The sequence below is a fragment of the Oncorhynchus mykiss genome, chromosome 17, assembly GCF_013265735.2.
Source record: "Oncorhynchus mykiss isolate Arlee chromosome 17, USDA_OmykA_1.1, whole genome shotgun sequence".
Classification (NCBI taxonomy): domain Eukaryota; kingdom Metazoa; phylum Chordata; class Actinopteri; order Salmoniformes; family Salmonidae; genus Oncorhynchus; species Oncorhynchus mykiss.
The window spans coordinates 35,448,195-35,469,352 of NC_048581.1; the positions used below are offsets into that span (position 1 = coordinate 35,448,195).

A 21,158-nucleotide genomic window follows, 5' to 3' on the forward strand; every position below is an offset into this window, starting at 1 on the left:
TTTGTTTTCAGGGAGGTCATCCTCCACATTAGGAACACGCTGACTTCATTATGTTAGTCTAGCTTCTGTGGTATCTGAGAAAATGGCCATGTTACTTTCGCCCCATCTTACTTTCATCCCGGCTCTCCCCTACTTTGATTTCCGTGTTATCATTTGTTATCAACTGCGTTAGGAAATATGATTTACGCATGTTCAGATGCCAAATTGAATAGAAATGAAAAACAGGCTGGCATGGTTGAGTGCTTTTCTTTTTGTACTGATTGGTTTTATACAACTGCTCTCAACACAGCAGACTTCCTCGTTGGTTTTCGGTCATAACAGCGACCTCTTCTTTAATAAAGAAACCACAAAGTCAATTGCACTAAAAAGTCGAAGAAATACTATTCATACACCAGTGCAGGGCAGAACATAATGTTTGAAACAGTGAATATGATCGGTTTAATGTGTCTTGGTTAATGTAACATCTCTTCAGATTTCATAACTCCCTTTTAGCAAGGAATCATGAAGTCTTCTCATCCCTAAAATAAACCGTGAGATATGTTATCGATAGCAATATAGCGATGTGCAATGTAGATGTTATTTTCTACCGAGATTGCAAAACAATTAGTATGTTGATGTAGTGCCCATTGTTTAGTAATATTTCAACCTTAAGTCGTATTTTTACTGTCAGTTGCTGGTTTCAAAAAGCGCCTTTATTTGTTCATCTTAAAAAATGAAATATAGGAACTAACAGTACAGATAGCAAAAAAAACTACAACATAGAGTCACAGAATAAGTTAAGAGGAAAAACAAAAAGAAATGGAAGAATGTATCCTTTTCTAATCCAAGATGACGTAGCAGTCGGATGTGTGTCTTGTCTTGTCCGTGTAAATAGTAATTTTCCTTGTAAAAGCCTTTCATGCATGTTAACATCAGAAGCTTCCTCCTAAATTTGTTTTATTCACTGCTTTAGCACACTCCGCCAACCCTGATGTCCTAGCCATGTCTGAATCCTGGTTTAGAATCCTGTTTTTTTTTTTATCGGAAATTTCCACCCCCAACTGCATTTTCTGACAAGATAGAACTGCCAAAGGGGGCATAGTTGCGATCTACTGCAGAGATAGTCTGCAGAGTTCTGTCATACTATCCAGGTCTGTGCCCAAACAATTTGAGCTTCTACTTTTAAATATCCACCTTTCCAGAAACAAGTCTCTCACCGTTGCCACTTGTTATAGACCCCCCTCAGCCCCCAGCTGTGCCATGGACACCATATGTGAATTAATTATCCCCACCAACTTGCCCTCTAAATACACCTCTGCTGTCTTCAACCAGGATCTTAGCGATCACTGCCTCATTGCCTGCATGAGTAATGGGTCCACGTTCAAACGTCCACTCCTCATCACTGTCAAACGCTCCCTAAAACACTTCAGCGAGCAGGCCTTTCTAATTGACCTGGCCCGGGTATCCTGGAAGGATATTGAAATCATCCCGTCAGTAGAGGATGCCTGGTTGCTTTTAAAAGGGCTTTCCTAGCCATCTTAAATAAGCATGCCTTATTCAAAAAATGTAAATCTAAGAACAGATATAGCCCTTGGTTCACCCCAGATTTGACTGTCCTTGACCAGCACAAAAACATTCTGTGGCATCCTGCATTACCATCGAATAAACCCTGCGATATGCAACTTTTCAGGGAAGTCAGGAACCAATATACACAGTCAGTTAGGAAAGCTAAGGCTAGGGTTTTCAAACAGAAATGTGCATCCTATAGCACTAATTCCAAAAACTTTTGGGACACTGTAAAGTCCATGAAGAATAAGAGCACCTCCTCCCAAATGCCCACTGCACTGAGGCTAGGAAACACTGTCACCACCGATAAATCTACAAAAATCGATCATTTTAATAAGCATTTTTGTGGCCATGCTTTCCACCTGGCTACCCCTACCCCAGCCAACATTTCATCACCCAATGCAGCAACTTGCCCAAGCCCCACCCCCCGCTTCTTCTTCACCCAAATCCAGACAGCTGATATTCTGAAAGAGCTGCAAAATCTGTATCCCTACAAATCAGCTGGGCTAGATAATCTGGACCCTCTCTTTCTAAAATTACCAGCCAAAATTGTTGCAACCCCTATTAGTAGCCTGTTCAACCTCTCTTTTGTATCATCTGAGATCCCCAAAGGTTGGAAAGCTGCCGTGGTCATCCCCCTCTTCAAAGGGGGAGACTCTCTAGACCCAAATTGTTATAGACCTATATCCATCCTGCCCTACCTTTCTAAAATCTTCGAAAGCCAAGTTAACAAACAGATCACCGGCCATTTCGAATCCCACCGTGCCTTCTCCGCGATGCAATCTTGTTTCCGAGCTGGTCATGGGTGTACCTCAGCCACGCTCAAGGTCCTAAACAATATCATATCCACCATTGATAAAAAGACAGTACTGTGCGGCCGTCTTCATCGACCTGGCCAAGGCTTTCGACTCTGTCAATAACCGCATACTTATCTGCAGACTCAATAGCCTTGGTTTCTCAAATCACTGCCTCGCCTGGTTCACCTACTACTTCTCAGATGGAGTTCAGTGTGTCAAATCAGAGGGGCTGTTGTCCGGACCTCTGGCAGTCTCTATGGGGTGCCACAGGGTTCAATTCTCAGGCCGACTCTTTTCTCTGTATATATCAATGATATCGCTCTTGCTGATCCACCTCTGCGCAGACGACGCCATTCTGTATACATCTGGCCCTTCTTTGGACACTGTGTTAACAAACCTCCAAACGAGCTTCGATGCCATACAACACACCTTCCGTGGCCTCCAACTGCTTTTAAATTCTAGTAAAACTAAATGCATGCTCTTCAACCGATTGTTGCCCGCACCCGCCCACCCGACTAGCATCACTACTCTGGACGGTTCTGACTGAATTCTGAATATGTGGGCAACTACAAATACCTAGGTGTCTGGTTAGACTGTAAACTCTCCTTCCAGACTTATATTAAGCATCTCCAATCCAAAATTAAATCTAGAATCGGCCTCCTTCACTCACGCTGCCAAAAAACGCTTGTTTTTTGTTGTACTGTATGTGTGTTTATAGTTTTGTTTAATGTTGTGTTAGTGTATGTAAGTTGTTTTGTCTGAAACGTTGTTCCCTCTGCTGCTATTTGATCAGGTCTCTCTTGGAAAAGAGATGTTATCTCAATGAGAAAAAACCTGTATAAATAAAGGTAAATAAATAAATAAATAATATAAAAAACATACCCTTGTAAAACTGACTATCCTACCGAATCTTGACTTCGGCGATGTCATTTACAAAATAGCCTCCAACACTCTACTCAGCAAACTGGATGTCTTCTATCACAGTGCCATCTGTTTTGTCACCAAAGCCCCTTACACTACCCACCACCCCTTAAACTACCCACCACTTCAAACTACCCACCACCTATTTTTTCTCTCGTTGGCTGGCCCTCACTACCTATTCGTCACTAAAGCCACTGGCTCCAGGTCATCTATAAGTCTTTGTTAGGTAAAGCCCCGCCTTATCTCAGCTCACTGGTCACCATAGCAACACCCACCAGTGGCACGCGCTCGAGCAGGTATATTTCAATCGTCACCCCCATTGCCAACACTTCCTTTGGCTCTGCTGCCAATGACGAACAAATTGCAAAAATCACTGAAGCTGGAGTCATATATCTCCCTCTGTAACTGGGTACAGGTACAATCTGTAAATAGCACACCCAACTACCGCATTCCCATATTATTACTTATCCTCTTGCTCTTTTGCACCCCAGTATCTCTACTTGCACATCATCATCTGCATCATCTACATCATCATCATCTGCACACTCCAGTGTTAATGCTAAATTGTAATTATTTCGCCTCTATGGCCTATTTATTGCTTTACCTCCCTACTCTTGTACATTTGCACACACTGTACATAGATTTTTTTTGTGTTATTGACTGTAAGTTTGTTTAGGTGTAACTCTTTGTTGCTGTTTTTGTCCCACTGCTTTTCTTTATCTTGGCCAGGTCGCAGTTGTAAATGAGAACTTGTTCTCAACTGGCCTAACTGGTTAAATAAAGGTGAAATAAATACATTTAAAAAATATATATAATAAATCAAATTAAATACAGAACGGAAGTTACTGGGATTTCAGATATACAATATCAAGCATTAAAGGTCAGGAACAGTGAAAATAATGTTTTTCATTAAATGTGATATTTGAAAGAAACCAGATGATGACTAAAGTTTGAAAAATGACTGTTGGCTTCTACATTGATAATGTTTGATCATAAAGTTACTGGTTCCCTCCCCCATGTCAAACACTTTGATTTATTATTAAGTAGACAAGGTGACATCACCGTAACATCAATGGTAACATGATATTCTCTTTTTTTTAAGTACCAACATCGGAGAAGATGTGTTTGCAAAGGGGTGTGATTTATATAGCTAGATATTAACTCTACTGGTGCCCAAATTTGACTGTAGGGTGTCGGCAAATATAATTGAATGTTTACTCTATTCATCTATGGCAAAGATACTTATACGTTTCCCCTGTCATCTGTGTCTGGTGTTAGCCAGATACTGGCTAGCTAGGTCTTCAACCAACTTGGAAAACTCTGATGCGGTTGTCAAGTCAACACATCCGTCAGTGCTGATATGAACCGCATCATTAGAGGCATGCCAAATTGGAGCTATATACAAACATTTTAATGTTGTTTATGTGGCTTTGTGTGTCACCAAATTTGCTTGAGATTATTTTACTGCAACACTGCTCAGAATGACTGTTCAGGACTATAAGAATATTTTGAAGATAAATACACAACACAGAGGACGAGAGGTCAATACAGTACTAGACGATGAGAGAGTACTAACGATCAATAGGGAATTATCAATGAAAGTAGCTGATTTTCAGTTCAACATCTGTTTAGAATCTGTGGAATGTCAGTCATCGGTCTGTACATTGAGTCTGGAGCAGGATACTTGTTATTTGGCCATTGGCCCAGTTGTACTGCAAGGACTTCTGATTGGTCAACCACAGGCTAGGGTGGGGGGGCAACATCCTGTTGCTTTGTACTGTGGAGAAAATCTGAAGACAGGAAAGACTGAACGTCTACTTCTCAGCATAACATCTATGATTTGTCCTTCTCTCCCTGATTTGCTTTGGGTTCTGTGTTATTTAAGAATAACATAAACTGTTAACAGGACCTTTAAGCAGTCTCATAAAGAATGCCATAGGACTGTTGTAATAACACTAAACAGAGATTGTGTTGTAACTTTTTTTCATTCACGCTAAAAAGGTGAAGTCTTACAAAAGTGTTTCTATGTAGCTGCCTGAAAAATAATATGGGTAGACAATTACAATAATTGGAAGACAAAGACAAATAGAAAAACAAAGATGATCACTCAATACCTCATTTAATTCACTTTTGAAACCATTGGTTATTTTTTTTTACATACATTGGCTTTGTTGAATACTTGATTCTGATCAGTCAACTGGGAGTGGATGTGTTTTAGATAACAGATTGTTAGACTCAGAGGCGTCATGCCCTCAGATTGAAAAAAATATATATAAATAATACAAACAAATGTTTATTTTTTGTTGTTGTTGTTTCTCTGTAATACTACCAGCCACCTAGCAATTTAATGAAGTTGGCTTTAGCTAGCCCAGATAGTTATGAGATTGGGAACCTAACCATTTCGGGCTATCAATCAAGTTAGAATAGCTAGCTTGCCTAACTATCTTAGCTGGCATGCCTCCTGGCAAGGTTGGCAGACATTACAAAAGCAAGCAGCAGCGCAGCCTAGTGGTCAGAGCGTTGGACTAGTAACCGAAAGGTTGCAAGTTCAAGTCCCTGAGCTGACAAGGTACGAATCTGTCTTTATGCCCCTGAACAAGGCAGTAAACCCACTGTTCCTAGGCTGTCATTGAAAATAAGAATATGTTCTTAACTGACTTGCCTAGTAAAATAAATGAGACTCACATTCCTCTCAAACTTTTACCCAGATTCATGCAGAGAAGGATTTTTAGTTTCTTTTAAAAAATAACCACCAGTCAGGAGGATACTCAAGAGGTATGCTTAGATATGCAATTAATAATTAAGCATAATGGTTATGGCTTTGGTTTGCAGGAAAAAGCTGTTTCAGGTGTTTGAAAATACAACATTCTTCAACTTCTCAAATTCTCCACCCCCCCCCCCCCCCCCAGCCATCCTCACGTACTTTGTGCCCCTCAGATTTTTGGGGTGCCTGCATGACGCCTCTAGTTACAGTGATGGAATGACAAGTGGCAACACCTGTCAAACACTCCCCCATGTTTGTTTGACCTTGTTTCCAAAACAAAGTTAGGGCTAGATTCAATCCGTATCGCAGGAGATCTGGATTCAATCCATGTTATAGCTTGATTGAAATGTAAAGGCAATGTCGCCGTGTACGTGGAGGCTGCATTCACGGTAAGCGCTGCTTATGTCGGCTCAATCAGAAATGACCTTTTACATTTTAACGCAGATCTTCTGTGATATATCCACAACATGGATTGAATCCAGCCCTTAGACAAAACTGGATGAATGATTGTTAATCAGTTGGCAAGTAAAGCTACCTGCCAGGCAAAAATGTCTGTTCAACATACGGATTTGGTGCAAGATAAATGTGTGTTTCAATGAGACAAAAATGAATGAATGAATTTGAAAATTTAACCAACTAGACATGTTGGCTAAATAATGTTTCTACAGTAATGAAGAAACTATGTTGACTCAATCAAATTCTGCCTGGAGGGTAGCAACTTCAGATGATGGCAAGTATCCATGGCCAGTAGACATTGTACAGGTATGAACAGAACAGACTATTTGGTTGCGCAGTTCTATGAAAATAAACCACTTTGGGGGGACTTCTTGGCGCACTACACCCCCCATCACTTACTTGTTCTATTTCATTTTGAAAACATACTTTTGTCATAAATGTATTACCGGTCACCACATAGATTTGGAATGTCTGAATAAATTCATGCTTTTTACATTACTATATAAATATTGAATAACCTGGACATATTACAAAAACTACAATGCAGACAACTGTACCAAAGTTCATCTAAAACACACACACACACGCACAACAATATCACATTGATAGCCAAATCATTTTCAAATCAATTCTATTGCCAAAAGAACATCAGGGTTGTGTTCATTCAGCACCAAACTGAAGAAAGCAGACTGAAACTTGGAGGGACTACCTGCACTGGTCCAATAAAAAACAATTGTTTGTTTTCCGTTGCATAGCGGTGTTTCCTCATGTACACGACCCAGCTCAAAGTTGTGTCAGTCCAGTGTGTATGTCAGCAAGAATGGTATGGACATAAAAATGAAGGTAGACAGAAAAGCAGGAAAAGACATTTCCACAAAGTGGGTCTCATTTATCAAAAACAAATATGTGTTTAGGCTAATAATGTATATTGTTTCACGAACATTTCAGTTTGCAGATTTTTTTAAACGCTCAGTTAGTTTTTTGGTGCACACAAATACCCCCCTCACAGAAAAAACATGATTTCACATGTAGATATGTGACATTTCTCATGTGAAAATGTGTGTTTTTGGAACACTTCAGGTGATCCACATGTGGTTTTTCCGCAATGGCCTTTTCAGAGAACTAGAACTCGTTAATAAATGACAACACTTAAGTTCCTAACTACTGACATGAATGCATCATGTATGCATTTGGACAGTAACAATTCAAATATGTATTTAATTTCAAAAAAACTTGTCATCTCATAATCAACTAATTATTCACTTTCTGTTTTTCAATGATTCTTGTCCTCGACTCACATTCTCCCTTAAAATAGATTAAGGTATTTATGCATGTTTGATAAGCATGGGTTTTACAAATTCGTTTTCTAAACAACAAATACACAACATTTCTGTCCATGTGAAGCTTGAGGCCCACTGACTGCTTTTCTGATTGGCATGTTGCATACTAAACATATTCTTAGGAAATAAAAGATGGCATTCAATCCAATGTGCATTATAGAGCAGTGCAGCTGACAATGCACCGTTTAAAGGCAGCGTCCCAGTCATTTGCGGAGAGCACATTCATGGTAAACGCTGCCGATGTCGACTAAAGAGTGGGTTGCTCTATAACACACCTTGTATTGAATCCCGGCCAAAGTCGATACAATAACAAAAAACAAAGTGCACATTGAAAATTGTACAATAAACTTTATCACAGTACTAAAAAGGGTATTTCAACTAAAAATGATAGTTGGATTAAATGCTTCTTTTTTTTTAAAATGGTATGGTTATTTTGGACAATTCACCATGGATATAGAAACATGTTGATTGGCAGGAATGGCCACTTAATGGTATCTTTAGGGGGCACAATGTCAAGTCATGACTTTTAGTTATAGTTCCCCTTTAATGCCTTGTATGGCTCCTGAGTTCCATGCGTTTGGATATATTTTAAGAGGAAAAGCTGCAAGTAAGAGTATAATATGTTTTGGTCAATGTACAAGAATAATAAGAAAAAAAAACATACATAACATATCAATACGACTAACTTTATAAAAGCCCTATGACTACATGTTCTATAGCACCAGAACGGTATAAAAAATGTCAAGTGATCATTTGAGAATAATTTCTTAAAGGCACTTAAACATCATGCATTAATGGCTGAAGAACGTGTTTGTATAACAAATTGACTTGACCATGGTTCTTGCCATTTCACGTGTTAAGCATGGGGGAAAAAAGTTGAACAAGAAATTTGGGTGGTACAACACCATTTGACCCTCTGAAATATGTCCTCTTGAATGTTGTGCCTTACATTACTCTCAGTGAATACGCCTAATATGTTTTACAGTATACTTGTAACCTATATTTTTCACTTCCAAAATATCACACTGTCGATGAAACAGATTCTCATCGCATTTCTGAAACTTGCTCTATATCACTGAGATTTGTCTCTGTAATAAAAAGTGTTTACACTCATTATTATCAATACCGTGTACTTATTTGCGCAAATAAATCAATTTTCACAATCACAATTCATTATTCCTAAAACTTCAAGTGTAATACGGGAATTAACAAACGGAATTATATTCATAACATATTAAGTACTGTATCCCCTGAGACATTGCCATGTACCACCAGATGACAATCAATCAGTCAACGTTTAGAGAACTGTATGTTCTATCACAATAGCAATGTTGTTTTCTTGATTCCAGTTTAGAGCTAATTTGCATTGGTCAAGGTCATTATTAGTTCACAAATGTGTAAATGCAGCATTTCAGGCATGCAGCAGCTCAGATTGAGGCATCCGGATCCTTTCTTTGCATCTGAAGAGATCCAGTGAGAATTGGTGACACTTAATCACAGGCATTTCCATACAAACAAACTGTGTGCGAGAAACAAAAGTAATGTTAGTAATCGTTATTTTTGAATCTCATAATTTTATATTACATTCCTTTCATTCGGTTCAATCGGCATAACAGAGTAAATAGTTAAGCCCATCCATTTTAGTGTGTAATATTGGTTCCCTGAAGGAGGGGAATGGAACATAACACCAGGTTCGAGTTTGTTAGGGAAGTTTTGCAACAGAAAATTGGTACCTATTGAACACTACCCAGATGGTTCTACTAGTATAGCCCTGTCCTCATTGCTCGTTATGGAGTCTAAACTTATTGTGCCACATCTTTATATCTCTTGGGAAACTTTTTGTTACATCTGACATCTGTGGGATATCTCATACTTAAAGTTGTCTCATTCCCCTCCCTCAGGGAACCATGGTTACATACATACAATTATTTGTCTTTTTACTTACCTGCAGTCATTGCCGCCTGCACTGATCACATATTTGTCATCGTAGGAGAAACGAATATTTGTCACGTGAGCCGAGTGGCCGAAGTAGCGCTTGTGTTTGGCCTATGAAAAGATACATGTTTAATAGTTAAATTATTATAAGTAGAATAATTAGTATTTCAACTAAAGAAAATATACATATTCACATTCTCAAGTCTAAGACTATGAGGTTCATTTTATAATACCAATAAAATGGGTGTACATTGGTAGTCACGAGGAAAATGCTCACAAATTTTTCTATGCATGGAAAGTCAAATAGCTTGACGAGGCCAAAGTCATCCCCGGTGACTACATTGAGGCCGGCATGAGAGACGCAAGCACAATTGACGTCAGCCTTTTCAGCATTTCGCGGCCACACCCCCAGCACCTCATCTCCTAGTACACTGTGAAAGCAAGCAGAATGGTTGTTTACTTTAAAAACGTAACGTTAATTGAAAAAAAATATATGGCATAATATTGGGGGTGGTCTGTACATGTTGAATACTGGCATTATATATTTATTATAATGATCGAAGTTGAGTCATCAAATGGAATCATGTGTATCATCAGTGTACTTAACTGATAATGACTTTGGGCACAAATCAATATAATACATATCAGACCCAGAACCAAAACTCATGTGCGCTGGTCAGCTAAATGTTAACGGTCCGTCATGACAGACTAATAAAATACAGCAGTAGAAAATTTACAATTTTAGTGTCAAGCTGCTAGCAAGAAACCCGTACCCGGCTCCACGAGGGGGCAAAAGGGGGCTTAGCCCCCTCAGTTGAAATTTGTGCCCCATCAGTTTAAGTTTGATGTCCCTATATAAAAATAGCAAAACAGTTCAAATGATTGAGTGAGAGGTTGCTGCAAAATCTGTATCTCCACTGCGCTGTGTCAGCACAATGAACAGAGCACGCTGGAGTGTGTGTAGGCGGGCTTTAGAAAGCCACTGGGGAACAGGGTTTCCGTTAGCTGGTAAATGCTGTCTTTTTGTCCGACAAAATAAATGAAAAGCCGATAAATACAGTTGTAGCCAAGTTGGCCGGGGATGCCCTGCTGCTGAGGAGAGAGAGAAAGGAGGCCTTTTTCATTGAAATTAATGAAACAACATTTAGAGAGTATGCCTATAGTGAAAAGCCTACAAAAGCAAGGCTCCAGACTGCGGCCATAGGTCTCATTGGACAGTAGGCGACAACTGCAAAGTTTTTTGGGACATTAAATGTACTGTTAGATTAATAGATGGCTACTGTGAGTGGTATTATCTTTAGAGTTTGTTGTCTAACTCATGTGTGTTGAGTTTACATACTCAGGTGGTGAATTGGCCCCAAATAAATTAGGCTATGATAAAGATGCATGCAAATTCATTTGTACTGAACCCTCCAAAAATGTGAAAATTCAGGAACACTATTTTAACAGTAACAGTAAAAAATTATGAAATAACACATTTTTTCCATACCATCTCAGTAGTCTATTACATAATTTTTTGTAAATCACTGAGTATTACTTTATAAGATGATAGGCGTACTAATGCGTTTTGCCTGAAAATAAATTGGTGCGACCAAATCATGGGCTGGTGCCACCAACTGAAAAACTTAGTGGCACCAGTGCCACCAGGGGAAATGTTAGTCTGGAGCCCTGCTACAAGTGTTTTAATATGTCATTTTGGAACATTAATTTATAAATGTTTTCATATTTAAATATTTATAAATGTTTTATCATTATTGTATATCATTGTTATTTTTGTAGGCCTATCTATTAATCCAAACCAGTTATTTTTTATATTCAAAATGTGTTTTGTTTAATTTTGTTAAAATAAGTTTAATCTGTCTTTTTAATTGTGTGCTCTGTATTTAGTTGAAGATTATAAGTAGGCCTGCCATAAAATAAATATCATTAGCCTATTTCTGTCATTTGTTGGGTACGTTAGACACTAGCCTTTCTTGGTAATTGATGCAATATAGCCTGTTCAAAATTTTGTGAAGGTTTAAATCAGTTCACAAGTGTTTTTTTCATTCTGTTAAGCCCTTTTCTTTGGCCAAATTAAGTTCCAACTGTAATGTTGGGTTTGCCGCAATATAATATCCTGCTCGTTTTCCCCTAGAAACAATGGCTTGAATTATTTTTGATATTACACTTATAAAGTTTAGAAACTTTTGCAAAGGTTTGGTGTGGCTATTAGCCTAATATACTGCAGGCATATGGTATGAAGGCAGTGCACACAGGCTCTTTAAATGACCGACAGCTGAACTGGGGTGTGGATTAATGTTTTAGGCCTACCTGAGTTTCTGCTATAATCAAACAATATAATGCTTATCCTCAAACAATATTTGAATTAGAAAATGTATGAATTAGCCTCCTTCTGTAAGCCTATATCTGTATAGCAGACAAGAATAAGAAATTAATGTCCGTGTCGTAGCATGCCGCCTCCCCCACTCCCTCTGAATCCTATAGGATTCTCTTTGTGTCATTTTTACCCCCTTTTTCTCCCCAATTTCGTGATATCCAATTACGATCTTGTCTCTTCAATGCAACTCAACAGGCTTGGGAGAAGCGAAGGTCTAGTCATGCGTCCCATGAAACATGACCGCCCCCCAAGCCGTGCTTCTTAACACCCGCTCCCTTAACCCGGAAGCCAGCTACACCCATGTATTGGAGGAAATACCGTCAGCTGACGATCGAAGTCAGCCTGCAGGCACACGGCCCGCCACAAGGAGTCGCTAGAGCACGATGAGCCAAGTAAAGCCCCCCCGGTCAAACCCTCCCCTAACACGGACAACGCTGGGCCAATTGTGCAACGCCCTTAGGGACTCCCGGTCACAGCCGGTTGTGACCTAGCCTGGGATCGAACCCCTTAGACCACTGTGCCACTGGAGAGGCCATTCTCTTTTTTAATACTTACGCCAATTGGCCGATGCATGCAATGCCCTGATGTATTTAGTGCTCAAATCTCTGACAGCTGAACCATGAGGTGGACAATTTTTGTTTTTGTAAAGTAAAAAACAACCAATCAAACAAAAGGCTATAACAATAGGCTCTATTTTTCGAAACACAATGAAGTGTTTGTGAAATTAGTTATAGGCTGTTTTTAAGGACACTGTGGCTCTTCAGAAAAGGTAAGAAAACAATGTTGCTGGTTGTTTTTTTTATCAAATCTTGCTTTAGTTTGTAGGGCGCTATACATGGTGCTGATAGAGTGCAGCAGAGATTTTCACACCAACCTGTCACTTCTTAGGCAAAAGCATTTGAACTTAAATGTATTGTTGTATAGCGTGATATAATCAGAATTCAATATAATTTCAATGCAAGAACCTAAAAAAAATGGTACCCCATCGCTGATTTCAACTGCCCCCGTAGTCATTTTATCCTGACGCCGGTCTGAAGAACACATTTTTAGTTCCCTGAACATTGTGGAAAAGTTATTTTTCAAATCACCAAATGAGAACCTTTAGGGAATGTTATGGGAACGTTCTGTGCAAGCTGTTTTAGAACATAAATATGAACCTATTACAACTGTAATTTACCTGTTTTAGATCTTGAAGCATCTTACCTTGTCCAGGTGGCCCAGGTGATCCTTTCAATAACAGATTGCTCAGCTACCATCTTTCCTGATGGAACCTCATGGACCTGCCGACTGTACGTACCTGTGGATACCTGTAATGACATCCCACGCAATTCAGCTACTGTGAGGTGAAGAGGGGTTGTAACAATGGATAACGTATTAACACAGGTTAATGTAATAACTTTCAGTAATATAACCTTTTCATTAATAATCAAATTAAACCAGTTAAAAGGGGCAATCTGGGATTGACACATCCATTTTTAGACTTTAAAAATGAATGACGTCCAGCCATTGATTCTTGAAGAATATAAATGTCTCATGAGCTTAGTTCAGCAGTCTTAGTCCAACACAACCCAAAATATAAGCTTGTTTCACTCCACTGTTGGTAAATAATGTCATTGTAATGAAACACAGTAAAGGCTTTAGCTATTGTTTTCATCTCATAAATGGCCCATCCTTGCATCCATAGCTCCGTCTATGAATTTGAGAGTGGATACATTTCTCAAGCCCCATCCTTCCGCTGTTTACTTAGAAAGTGGCGGGTTACTGCTTTATTGTTGTTTGAAACGCAGATTGCCTCTTTAATAATAACTTGCCAGAAAACATAATAAAGCTGTTGAACAGATAACGTAATAACTTTTCAGGTGAGTAAAACATTTATTACCACATAATTCAATTAACTCCATGTTAGGTACAGTGCATTCTGAAAGCATTCAGACCCACTGACTTTTTCCACATTTTGTTACGTTACAGCCTTATTCTAAAATATATTAACTCGTTTTTCTCTTCCTAAAATAAATGACAAAGCAAAAACGGGTTTTTAGAAATGTTTGCTAATTTATATAAAATAATATAAAATTGAGACCCTTTACTCAGTACTTTGAGAGTACTTTGTTGAAGCACCTTTGGCAGCGATTACAGCCTCGGGTCTTCTTGGGTATGATGCTGCAAACTTGGCACATCTGTATTTGGAGAGATTCTCCCATTCTTCTCTGCAGATCCTCTAAAGCTCTGTCAGGTTGGATAGGGAGCGTCGCTGCACAACTATTTTCAGGTCTCTCCAGAGATGTTTAATTGGGTTGAAGTCCGGGCTCTGACTGGGCCACTCAAGGACATTCAGAGACTCGTCCTGAAGCCACTGCTGCGTTGTCTTGGCTGTGTGCTTAGGGTCGTTGTCCTGTTGGATTGTGAAACTTTGCCCCAGTCTGAGGCCCTGATCACTCTGGCAGGTTTTCATCAAAGATCTCTCTGTACTTTGCTCCGTTCATCTTTGCCTCAATCCTGACTAATCTCCCCATCCCTGCAGCTGATGTTGCCACCCCCATGTTTCACCGTAGGGATGGTGCCAGGGCTCCTCCAGATGTAACGCTTGGCATTCAGGCCAAAAAGTTCAATCTTGGTTTCATCAGACCAGAGAATCTTGTTTCACAGAGTCTGAGAGTCCTTTAGGTGACTTTTGGAAAACTCCAAGTGAGCTGTCGTGTGCATTTTACTGAGAATTGACTTACATCTGGCCACTATACCATAAAGGCCTGATTGGTGGAGTGCTGCAGAGATGGTTGTCCTTCTGGAAGGTTGTCACGTCTCCACAGAGGAACTCTGGAGCTCTGTCAGATTGACCATTGGGTTCTTGGTCACCTCTCTGACCAAGGCTCTTCTCCTGATTGCTCAGTTTGGCCGGGAGGCCAGCTCTAGGAAGGACCTGGGGCCTCCCGAGTGGCGCAGCGGCCATGACAGGGAGACCCACGAGGCAGCGCACAATTGGCCCAGCATCTTCCGGGTTAGGGGAGTGTTTGACCGGCTGGGATTTCCTTGTCCTATCGCGCTCTAGCGACTCCTTGTGGCAGGCCGGACGCCCGCAATCGGACTTCGGTTGCCAGTTGGACGGTGTTTCCTCTGACACATTGGTGCGGCTGGCTTCCAGGTTAAGCGAGCAGTGTGTCAAGAAGCAGTACGGCTTGACAGGGTAGTGTTTTGGAGGACGCATGGCTCTCGACCTTCGCCTCTCTCTCTCTCTCGAGTCCGTAGGGGAGTTGCTGCGATGGAACAAGAATGTAACTACCAATTGGTAAAAAAAAGAAATATCCTATTGCCCCAGCGCAATGATTGGGGCATTGCCCTGTGTAGGATGCTGTCTTTCGGATGGGACGTTAAACTGGTGTCCGTAAGAGTATGGGTGTTAACCCCGGTGTCCTGGATAAATTCCCAATCTGGCCTTCATACCATCATGGCCAACTAATCATCCCCAGTTTACAGTTGGCTCATTCATCCCCCCTCATCTCCCTGTAACTATTCCCAGGTTGTTGCTGTAAATGAGAATCAACTTACCTGGTAAAAATAAGGGTAAAATAAAAAATGTGGTACCATTCCCCCGACCTGCCCCTCGACACAATACTCAAAGCTCTATGGACAATTCCTTCGACCTCATGGTTTGGTTTTCGCTCTGACATGCACTGTCAACTGTGGGACATTATATAGACAGGGGTGTGCCTTTCAAAATCATGTCAAATCAATTGAATTTACAACAGGTGGACTCCAATTAAGTTGTAGAAACATCTCAAGGATGATCAATGGAAACAGGATGCAACCGAGCTCAATTTTGAGTCTCATAGCAAAAGGCCTGAATACTTATGTAAATAAGGTATTGTTTTTTTATTTGCAAATAGATTTGCATAATTTCTAAACCTGTTTTCGCTTTATCATTATGAGGTATTGGGTGTAGATGGCTGAGGATTAAAAAAAACATTTTTAGAATAAGGCTGTAATGTAACAAAATGTGGAAAAAGTCAAGGGTTCTGTCACGCCCTGGTCGAAGTATTTTGTGTTTATCTTCATTTATTTGGTCAGGCCAGGGTGTGGCATGGGTTTTTGTATGTGGTGTGTTGGTATTGGGATTGTAGCTTAGTGGGGTGTTCTAGTTAAGTCTATGGCTGTCTGAAGTGGTTCTCAATCGGAGGTAGGTGTTTATCGTTGTCTCTGATTGGGAACCATATTTAGGCAGCCATATTCTTTGAGTGTTTCGTGGGTGATTGTCCTTAGTGTCCTGATGTCCTTGTTCTGTGTTTATGTGCACGAGTATTAGGCTGTTTCGTTTTTTCGTTACGTTTATTGTTTTGTAGGGTTTGTATTTAGATTCATGTTGCTTCAGTTTAATAAACATGGATCGCAATCTACACGCTGCATTTTGGTCCGATCCTTGCTACACCTCCTTGTCAGAGGAGGAAATAGAAGAAAGCCGTTACAGGTTCTGAATACTTTCCAAAGGCAATGTACATTTTTTTCACCTTTATTTAACCAGGTAGACCAGTTGAGAACAAGTTCTCATTTACAACTGCGACCTGGCCAAGATAAAGCAAAGCAGAGCGACAAAAACAACAACACAGAGTTACACATGGGATAAACAAACGTACAGTCAATAACACAATAGAAAATCTGTATACAGTGTGTGCAAATGTAGCAAGGAGGTAAGGCAATAAATAGGCCATAGTGGCGAAGTTATTTAAAATTTAGCAATTAACACTGGAGTGATAGATGTGCAGATGAGGATGTGCAAGTAGAAATACTGGTGTGCAAAAGAGCAGAAAAAACAATGATGGGGATGAGGTAGGTAGTAGGTTGCATGTGCTATTTACAGATGGGCTGTGTACAGCTGCAGAGATCGGTAAGCTGCTCTGACAGCTGATGCTTGAAGTTAGTGAGGGAGATAAAAGTCTCCAACTTCAGTGATTTTTGAAATTCGTTCCAGTCATTGGCAGCAGAGAACTGGAAGGAAAGGTGACCAAAGAAGGTGTTGGCTATGGGGATGACCAGTGAAATATACCTGCTGTAGCGCGTGCTACGGGTGGGTGTTGTTATGGTGACCAGTGAGCTGAGATAAGGCGGAACTTTACCTAGCAAAGACTTATAGATGACCTGGAGCCAGTGGGTTTGGCGGCGGATATGTAGCGAGAACCAGCCAACGAGAGCATACAGGTCGCAGTGGTGGGTAACATATAGGGGGCTTTGGTGACGAAACAGATGGCACTGTGATAGACTGCATCCAATTTGCTGAGTAGAGTGTTGGAGGCTATTTTGTAAATGACAATGCCGAAGTCAAGGATAGGCAGGATAGTCAGTTTTACGAGGGCATGAATGAAGGAGGCTTTGTTGCGAAATAGGAAGCCGATTCTAGATGTACTTGGATTGGAGATGCTTAATACAAGTCTGGAAGGAGTCTGGAAGGAGAGTTATTTAGCTAGCTATTTAGAGTTGTCCACATATTCTCATAAGTCAGAACCGTCCAGAGTAGTGATGCTAGGTAGGCGGGTGGGTGCCGGCAGCGATCGTTTGAAGAGTATGCATTTTGTTGTTCTAGCGTTTAAGAGCAGTTGGAGGCCACAGAAGGAGTGTTGTATGGCATCAAAGCTTGTTTTGAGGTTAACACTGTCCAAAGAAGGGCCAGATGTATACAGTATGGTGTTGGTGTTGTCTGTGTAGAGGTGGATCAGAGAATCACCCACAGTAAGAGCGACATCATTGATATATACAGAGAAAAGTGTCGGCCAGAGAATTGAACCCTGTGGCACCCCCATAAAGACTGCCAGAGGTCCAGACAACAACCCCTCCAATTTGACACACTGAACTCTATCTGAGAATTAGTTTGTGAACCTGGTGAGACAGTAATTTGAGAAACCAAGGCTGTTGAGTCTGCCGATAAGAATGGGGTGATTGACAGAGTCGAAAGCCTTGGCCAGGTCGATGAAGAAGGCTGCACAGTACTGTTTTTTTATCGATGGTGGTTATGATATCATTTAGGACCTTGAGCGTGGCTGAGGTACACCCGTGACCAGCTCGGGAACCAGATTGCATAGCGGAGAAGGTACGATGGAATTCGAAATGGTTGTTAACTTGGCTTTCGAGGACCTGGGAAAGGCAGGGTAGGGTAGATATAGGTCTGTAGCAGTTTGTGTCTAGAGTGTCTCCCCCTTTGAAGAGGGGGATGGCCGTGGCAGCTTTCCAATCTTTAGGAATCTCAGACGATACAAAACAAAGGTTGAACAGACTAGTAATAGTAATTTTCCAAGATCCACCTCTCAGTTTACAACAACTAATGTGAGGGGTCCCAGTGCACAGAAACATAGATTGAGGAGTGCCCTTTCCATTTGATCAATTATGTCTCTATTTTTCTCTGCAAATATTTAAGCATGAAAATATTATCCCGTCTTACCTCGATGTACTTGCTGTCAGCTGAAAAGTCCATCTGGATGACAAATCCAGCAATGTCCTTGCAGTAGCCAATACGGTTGAGTGAAGGACCCAGAGTAAGGTCGTAGAAGTCCACTGCGTTGTCCACAGAGCCCACTGCTAGCAGACGGTTGTCCGGGCTGAATCTTTATAACAAAGAATGACCTGATTAATCCCATACTGTATGGGCCAGTTTCCCGGACATAGATTAAGCCTAGTCCTGGACAAAAAAGCAAGCTCAATGGAAAAAAAAATCAACAAATGTGCATAAAGAGTGGGAGATTAAAGAATGGGACTCCAAATAAAAAGGCAAACAATGGAGCAAATGCATCCATTGACATTTTCAAATGCAATAAGTACTTGCGTTCTATGATACAGTGCCTTCAGAAAGTATTCACACCCTTTGACTTTTTCCACATTTTGTTGTTACATCACAAATTTAAAATTCATTCAATTTAGATTTTTTTTGTCACTGATCTACACACGAAACCCCATAATGTCAAAGTGGAATTATATTTTTAGAAATTTGTACAAATTAATCGAAAACTAAAAGCTGAAATGTCTTCAGTCACTAAGTATTCAACCCCTTTGTTGTGGCAAAGCCTAAATAACTTCAGCAGTAAAAATGTTCTGAACAAGTCAGACAATAAGTTGCATGGGCTCGCTGTGTGTTCAATAATGGTGTTTTAATATGATTTTTTAATGACTATTGTTGGATCCTGTATTTTACATTATAGCCATTACCATATCTATGATTGAATATTATCTGCTGTTGGCTTGTGTGGATGTATGTACTGTATGTGTTATGCAACATAGCTGACTTGAAACATTGTTAAAAGTATCAGGGCCATGGGACTTTCTCATGATGGAAAAATACAGAGAAGCATGAAGACAGGAACTGTTCAAATTAGTTGGGAGGGGGGCACATTCAGAGCGGGGTGTTGCGAGAACAAGCAGTCTTTTGTTAGATAACAGGAGCCAGGTATGAGATAACGGTATGGAGCATGAGAGCCTGGATGTTCTTCACATCTATCAACAGAAGCGCCAAGAGGCGGGGACCCGCCTGAGCGCCTGCAATAGGCTGAGCAAGTTTAAACCACGCCCAGTCTCTACTGTGATAGACAGTTCCAACCCGTCTGTTGGCCTATCACAGTAGAGACTGGGCATAAAGAATACTGTTTTACATACATCTTGTCAGTTCTCTGTTCTGCCCTGCGTGGTATTACAGTGAGCCCGTATATACGAAAGTTGCATTTGCCATTTATTACTTAGCTAATAAAAAATACATAGTATAAAATCGGTGACTCATTGTTATATTTATCCTGATACCAGATTCTAATTTACACAACTCTAACCATCTCTGTACCCCACACATAAAATGATTTGGTTAAGCATTGAATTTCATGCACAGGATCAAAAACAAAGATCAGGGAGGTTTTCCATTGCCGTATGAAGAAGGGCATGAAGAAGGGCATGTATTGGTACCTTTGCATGGTGAAGTTATTAATTACACTTTGGATGCTGTATCAAAACAACTAGTCAGGGGGCTCTAGAGGGTGATGACGTGACAGGTGGCAGCATGGTAGGCACACTTTGTCCTATGAATTAATAACAAAAATTGAGGATTAGCTGATAACTACAAAGCAAAGCATTCTGGATAATATAGGGAATCTGGAACTATTTATTGATCAGTATTCTGATATGCTTGAAAAAGAAACAGATACATCGAAATGAACAACAATAGTTATTTTCCACCATAATTTGCAAATAAATTCATAAAAAATCCTACAATGTGATTTTCTGGATTTTTTTTTCTCATTTTGTCTGTCATAGTTGAAGTGTACCTATGATGAAAATTAAAGGCCTCTCATCTTTTTAAGTGGGAGAACTTGCACAATTGGTGGCTGACTAAATACTTTTTTGCCCCACTGTATATGGCAAGACTGAAAATGGCTGTCTAGTATCAATAACCAATATTATGCAATCTAGGTTTACAAAGCTCATAGAGATTTACCTAGAAAGACTCACGGCTGTAATCACTGCCAAAAGTGATTCTAACATGTATTGACTTGAGGGGGTTGAATACTTATCTAATCAAAATATATCAGTGTTTTATTTTCCATACATTTTTCTTCCACTGACTCTAGAGTATTTTGTGTAGATCGTTGACCAAACAATTACAATGAAATCCATTTTAATCCCACTTTGTAAGACAATGTGGAAAAAGTAAAGGGGTGTGAATACTTTCTGAAGGCACTGTATTCATTAGGTTGCACCTCAGTCACGTCATGCCATTGTTATGAACATTCTCAAGCCGCCCTCTACCGACGGCGCCATAGGGGTGCCCTAAAGTGGTGAAAACCCAGTCATTCTGGAGGGAGGCTAACTACTGTTGTCTAAATTACACTATAGTGCTTGGAAATACAATGACATTGCTAAAGAAGTCAAATATTTAGTAGGAAACAACTATGCCAGCGTCATCATGTGGTCAAATTTACTTTAGACAGTTGCCAATGTTGTCATTAGCTAGCAAGGTTTGTCAAAAATAACTAGCAATGCTAATGTTAGCTAGCTAAAATCCGGTG

General features: G+C 40.2%; 1 protein-coding gene across 1 annotated transcript in view; it reads right to left on the minus strand.

Moving 5' to 3' along the window:
* Nucleotides 1-5,365: 5,365 nt before the first annotated feature.
* The window catches only part of LOC110493813 (echinoderm microtubule-associated protein-like 6), a 58,247-nt gene continuing 42,454 nt past the window's right edge, over nucleotides 5,366-21,158 (minus strand). The window contains exons 38-42 of the mRNA XM_021568312.2: nucleotides 18,557-18,719; nucleotides 13,339-13,442; nucleotides 10,036-10,189; nucleotides 9,769-9,869; nucleotides 5,366-9,342 (exon numbers count right to left, since the gene is read on the minus strand). Coding sequence (XP_021423987.2) covers nucleotides 9,318-9,342; nucleotides 9,769-9,869; nucleotides 10,036-10,189; nucleotides 13,339-13,442; nucleotides 18,557-18,719 — 547 coding nt within the window. The 3' untranslated portion in view covers nucleotides 5,366-9,317. The remainder of the gene's footprint in view (nucleotides 9,343-9,768; nucleotides 9,870-10,035; nucleotides 10,190-13,338; nucleotides 13,443-18,556; nucleotides 18,720-21,158) is intronic.